At 43.9% G+C, this 6000-nt stretch overlaps 1 protein-coding gene across 1 annotated transcript in view; it reads left to right on the forward strand.

The window, feature by feature from the left end:
* Positions 1-6000, forward strand: part of CLPB (ClpB homolog, mitochondrial AAA ATPase chaperonin) — a 135227-nt gene that overhangs the window by 111006 nt on the left and 18221 nt on the right. Inside the window, exon 11 of the mRNA XM_026658360.1 lies at positions 2795-2839. Within this exon, the coding sequence (XP_026514145.1) occupies positions 2795-2839 (45 nt within the window). The remainder of the gene's footprint in view (positions 1-2794; positions 2840-6000) is intronic.

Genomic DNA, 6000 nt, shown 5'->3' on the forward strand with positions numbered 1-6000 from the left:
AAATGACACACATTGAAAGAAGATCAAAAGTAAAACAATGCCGTAAAACAGCCTGTTCTGGTTTCTTTTCCTCATCCATCTATAATTGCCTTTTAAATGTAATAAATTCCACTTCCTGGAGCTCAGGCACCTTAATTCAGAGCTGCTGCACCTGGAATTGGTCAGTGCTTCAGCTAAACATCAAATGGAAAAATCAGCCAAACATTGAATGTTGTGTTAATTCAATAGCATGCACAAATCAGAGTTTTACTGTTTGGTAGTCATTGCAGTAATTAGCCCTCTGAAGAGGGGTCATAAACTATATGGCTAGTTATAGGGGAAGCAGCTATTAGCAGGAACGGACTGATTAAGAAAGAAGAATTCATAATGGTCTCATTTTCATACTGACAGAAAGGTTAATATTTAATTACAAATGCTAATATCTTTACATGGCCTGCCTTTGTCTGTGCTGTACGTACAATGAGCTCTCTGATGATTTGCTGGCACGAGGGGTTCGATCACAAATGGGTTGATTCAGAAAAGAGCGTTTAGAAATGTCTTAGGGCCTGGTGCGGATCTTGCTCTCACCAGGGTAATTCCCTGGACTCTGGAGGGGACACTCCTGATTTATACCATTGTAAATGAGATCAAGATCAGGCCCGGAAAGCTACCTTTGCTACCCTGGCACTGATTTTGCTTGTCTCTGCTTTTGATGCCCAGTCTGAGACGGGCCAGGATCCACAGCTCCCATTGACCGTCCGTAGAGTTGTGGGTACTCAGGCCTTGTGAAGATCAGGTCTGTGTGTCTCAAGTTGGACACTCCAAAGTCAATGGCTGTTGGCCATAAGAGCGTTGGTTTGGGTAGCAGTGACGCAGTCTGACTGGCCTGGCAATGTTAATTTAGAGCTCGTTGAAAAAAAAAATTTTGAGAACAGTTTTCCATCAAAAATTGCAATTTTGTTGAAATAAATTTTTTTTTTTTTTTGGTGGAACTGTGTCAGTTTTGACAATTTTTTTCAAAAAGAAAAAGTCTAAACATTATGTTTCAATAGTGTCAAAATGTTTGGGTCTGACACAGCTTCAACACTGCATACTTGTTTTGATAGTGTCGTTTTGATTCATTTTGTTTTGACTTTATAGTATAATTGAAACAAAATGAATTAAGATGACACTATTGACAGAAAATGTTTTGATGGTCCCAAATCAAAAATTTGTAGATTTTTCCCCCCTGTGGGAAATTTTGAAATTTCAGCTTTTTGTTTCAAATTGGAACAAGTTATTCTTTGACGTGTCAGCATTTTCCACAGAATTGAAATTCCGGTTCTTAACCATCTGTAACACTAGCATCTTTGTTCATATACAACTCCAATTGTGTTCTAGACTTGCATTAAAAGCAGATCCTCTGGGGAGATGCTGAAGCACCTCCGCTCTCCATACCTTGGGAACTAAATCTAGCATCTTTTAGTTAGTGTTAGGCCCCTGGAGAGGGCAAACTACTGCTGGGATTCGAAAGCCAATGGGAATTCCCATTGACAACCAGCATTCAGTAGCTATGTTTTTATACTTTTACCCTCTGCCAGCTACTAGGGAACTATTTACCGTTCCAGTCTGTTTCTTCCCTACTCTTCTGTGTTTCTATATACATGATTGTGTCTCAGTGAATAGGGGATGTTTAGAAGCGTGTAGGGAGAGGTCCTCCTACTTCATTTGATTTATTTATTTTTGTTACCATATCACTATTCTGAGGTGGATTTTCGTACATACTGTCTTTCCACAAAACAATACCCAACTTCACATCCATCTCTATCCACTCTTCTGTTCCACCTTCAGCTACTGTTCCTGCACACAAATGAGTGTGTCACTAATAAGATGGCTGATATAGATGAGTAGAAGATATAGTCAGCTAGCTTCTTACAGGCCTGGTGAAACAAGTTTCAGGAGGGGGAGTAAATGCTACTGAATTGCCAGCTGGTAACATTTGCTATGCATTAAGCACAAAGCCTTGGTCTAAGCTAGCATCCAAGGGTCTCTAGCACCCACAGAACACTCGCCGTGGTTCTCCAGCTGATACAGTTATAAGATGAGTCATGTATGTCACACAGCATGTGAGTCACAGAGGCACCAGCTGTGACTAGAAGAAATGCCTTTGGAGACCTGGCTGGTTGTCAGGTACTCCCATCCCTGCTATCACTGCTAGGAAAGTTCAAGCTTGCCTTTTCATAGCAATATGAGCTAAGTTATAGCTGCGAGCATGGGAAATTCATTTTCTGCAATGAACCACCAGCCCTTTCAGACATAAAAGGAGCTTTGTGTATCAACCTATAAATTCTGTGACAATATTATCTCAATGCTGTGATCATCCAAGTACTTAACTTACCTTGACTTTATGATTTTATTTTTTTTTACAGGGTAGGCATTATGTTCTCCTGTTGATTTATTTTTAAACAGTTGAACAGTAATAATGGCCATTTTATGTAGCAAGTCCCATTTTCATCCCCACCACTGCAGTGATGAGAGCAGGTCATCTTAATTGAACTCATTCAGAACAAGGATAGCCAGGTTTGGGACCATTCTTACATACCCTTGAGAAACCTTGGATTTATTTCCACCCTTTTCTTTCAGAATCAATCTCAGCCTTTTGCAATAGATTTATCTAAGCATTTCATTGACAGGCATCCTTGGGAACAAACAAACAAACACTTCGGCATGTCAGTCCCCCTCAGCAGCTGCGCTGGATCCAAAGATGCTATTTAAATGTAATAAAATTTGTAGAGCATTAATCAAAAATAATGTTGCTTACTTATTTCTGTTGCAGGGTTTCATTAGACTGGACATGTCAGAGTTCCAGGAAAGGCATGAGGTTAGTAAATGGCCTGTCTGTATTCCCAGGGACTGAAATTCTAGTTTAATCAGTAATTTAAACAAATCATGTCAATTGCTTCTCTCTCTCTCCCCTCCACCTGCCATCACTGCTCTCTGAGGTGCTGAGCATCTCCTCAGCTCCCATTGAAAGCAACAAGCACCTAACAGGTCTTGTGCCTTAGCATGGGATCTAATCCTGAGAGCAAAATCAGTGGGAGCTGCGAGTGCTCAGCGTCTCCAGGAACTGAGAAGTGACATGTTGCAAACAGGGATGCAGGGAGAATAGCAAAGGCTGCAGTCCCAGCCGCGGCTCCACTCCCAGCTGTGGCTCTGGCCACCTGCCATGGCTCAGCCTGCAGCCTCGGCCCCCAGCTACAACTCCGCTCCTGGCAGGGGGCCCACAGCTCAGCCTGCAGCCCCGGCCCCCAGCCACAACTCCGCGCCTGGCAGGGGGCCCACGGCTCAGCCTGCGGCCCCAACCCCCAGCCACAACTCTGCGCCTGGCAGCAGACAGGGGTGTGTGGACACATTCCATTACAAGTAAGCGGGGGGACCGAGAGAGGAAAAGTTTGGGCACCACTGCACTAGAGTGTAAAGTGCCAAGGCAGACTAGGAGCAGAGGCCAAGTCAAAGGAAATGCTTGATAACAATATATATCCTATATTGTGGCCTCTGCACATGGTGCCAGTGGTTTCAACAGCAAGAGTATCAGAAGGGAATAGTTGTGTTCAGGAATGAATGCTGTCCAAATGTACATGATCAGCCATATTGTAATAACCCCCCACTAAAGCCATGTAAAGTCATGTTAATGGAGACTACAGGGACAGAAATCAAAACTGAAGAAGAGAAACTAGAGAAGGTCGACAATTTTACGTCTCTTGGAAGTACCATCAGTCAAGATGGTACCAGTTCTGAGGAAATAAGAAGAAGAATCGGGAAGGCAAGCGCTGCATTTGGAAGACTCAAAAACATCTGGCAACTCAAAAACATCTCCTTCAAGACAAAACTGTGAACGTGTACAAAGCAATTGTTATCGCCATCACAACGTATAGCAGTGAGACATGGCAACTTACCAAGAAAGATACGCAAAAGCTGGATGCATTTAATCACAAATGACTGAGAAGAATATTGGGAATAACAGAAAGATAGGAAGACGAATGAAGAAGTCAGAAAAATGACTGTACAAGGCACCCTCTCACAAATAATCTACAAAAAAAAGACATCAGTGGCAGGGACATATGCTGAGAATGGAGAATGAATGCTTACCAAATACTGCCCTTCAATGGAAGGCAGAAAATGCAAGAAGAAAGAGAGAAAGACCGCAAATAACATGGAAATTAACAGTTCTGAATGACATCAAGCACCTCAATATGAAATGAGAAGATTTGGAGAGAAGGGCAATTGACAGGCAAGGATGGCAGATGTGGGTAGCCCAATGTGCAACATATGTGGGTAGCCCAATGTGCAGCAAAGCATGGGATGGTCTAAGGTAAGGTACTTTGGAAGAGCTGTTGGTGATACTGTGCTTCCTCTGAAAGGTTCATGCATCCATAGAAAAGAGAAGGAATTGAGTGAAAGGATGAAGAGGCATTAATAGACTTGACAGATGATGCAGTATTCCTAGCAAACCTGTGTAGCATCCTGGACGAATACTACCTCCACCACTGGAAGAGAAGCAGAACAGCTGGACTAGAGATAGAAGCGGGGAACACCAGAGACTCAGGATATGTCTACACTGCAAAATCTGTGCACAGGCTAGTTTGAACCCAGCTAGTGTGGAGAACAATAACAGTGAAAACAGCATCGTGAGCTTCAGAGCAGACTTGCGAGCCAAGTTAAATACTCAGGGTCCATGCTGAGCTTGTACTATCCTCACTGAAGCCAGAGCTGTCTTCGCTGCTGTTTGTTACCCCTGCTAGCTGGATTCAAGATAGCTTGGGCGACCTCCGTGCACAGCTGTTGCTGTGTAGACATACTCTGTGTGTCCCACTGCAGGTTTTTAGGAATGAAAGTCTTTAAAATGCATGGAGTTGAATGTGTAGGATGTATCTCTCTGTGAGAAGCTGTGCTACAAAGGTATTTAAAGCTGTAGCAAATAGAACAGGAAAATCTGATGGCACCAAAGATTTCAGACTGGCAAGAGATAGTCTATAAAGAGTGTATAGAGTTTTACACCAGGTCCCTTTCTTCCTCTTGACAGCTGTAGATGGCTTGCGGAGCTTTATAGACAGTAAATAGAACGAGGTACATGGAGATCCTGAAGAGTGCGAGTTAGGAAGTAAGTTAAAGAAGAGACCCATAACAGAAGCAGCTACTTCCTTAAACAGTATGCAAGAAGGAAGGAAAATGAGGAGTGTCTCGTTAGCTCAAACTTCAGAGGACAGTCTGTGAGTCAAGAGAGGGACTAGGGTGTTTGAGAGACGACCTTTCAGGGGAAAACCCGAGAAACAGCCTGTTAAAGCTAAGATCTCTGTTGATTGTTCCAAAATATAAAGGAAAAGCTCCAGGTTGGGAGTGTCAGTTTTGGACACTAACAGGATGTGTCTGCATGTGCACGCACTCACATGTTATGCTCTAGAGTAGAGAAAGGACTCCGCTGGTTCAGCGACCTTGGTCAAATCACTTAAATCCTTCTGTGCCTCTGTTGACTAGACTGTGACAAGGAATAATAATTAACAACAACGCTGACGTATCGTAGAGGGCAATTGTGAATCTCAGTGTGCTTGCCCAGCTCATTGAGATTCTTAGAAGGAAGGGGCTAAAAAAAAGCCAAGATACTATTATCTACAAAGCATTGGAGAGAAAGGGATACAGAGAGAGAAAATAGAAGAATGCTCAGAGACCGATTGATAGACGATTGCCAAAGGGCCGTGTGATAGGTGTGCTCTATACAGTAGCAGTAAATACATCAATGACAGTGTTGATGATAGAGACAGTAGAAAAAGGACTCCAGAGTCAGAAACAGCAATATGCAAAGTATAAAATACCATACACTGGCGAGGGTGACAGACAGGGCCGGCTCCAGGCACCAGGCACCCAAGCTGGTGCTTGGGGCGGCACCTGGAGGGGGGCGGCGCGGCGCTCCGGCCGCCGGGGAGAGCGGGGCCACAGACGGGCTCGCCGCCCTCCCCCCGGCGCTCTGGCCGCCCCTCGCCCCCG

This window comes from Terrapene carolina, unplaced genomic scaffold (assembly GCF_002925995.2).
Source record: "Terrapene carolina triunguis isolate 2854851 unplaced genomic scaffold, T_m_triunguis-2.0 Scaffold430, whole genome shotgun sequence".
NCBI classification, from domain to species: Eukaryota; Metazoa; Chordata; order Testudines; family Emydidae; genus Terrapene; species Terrapene triunguis.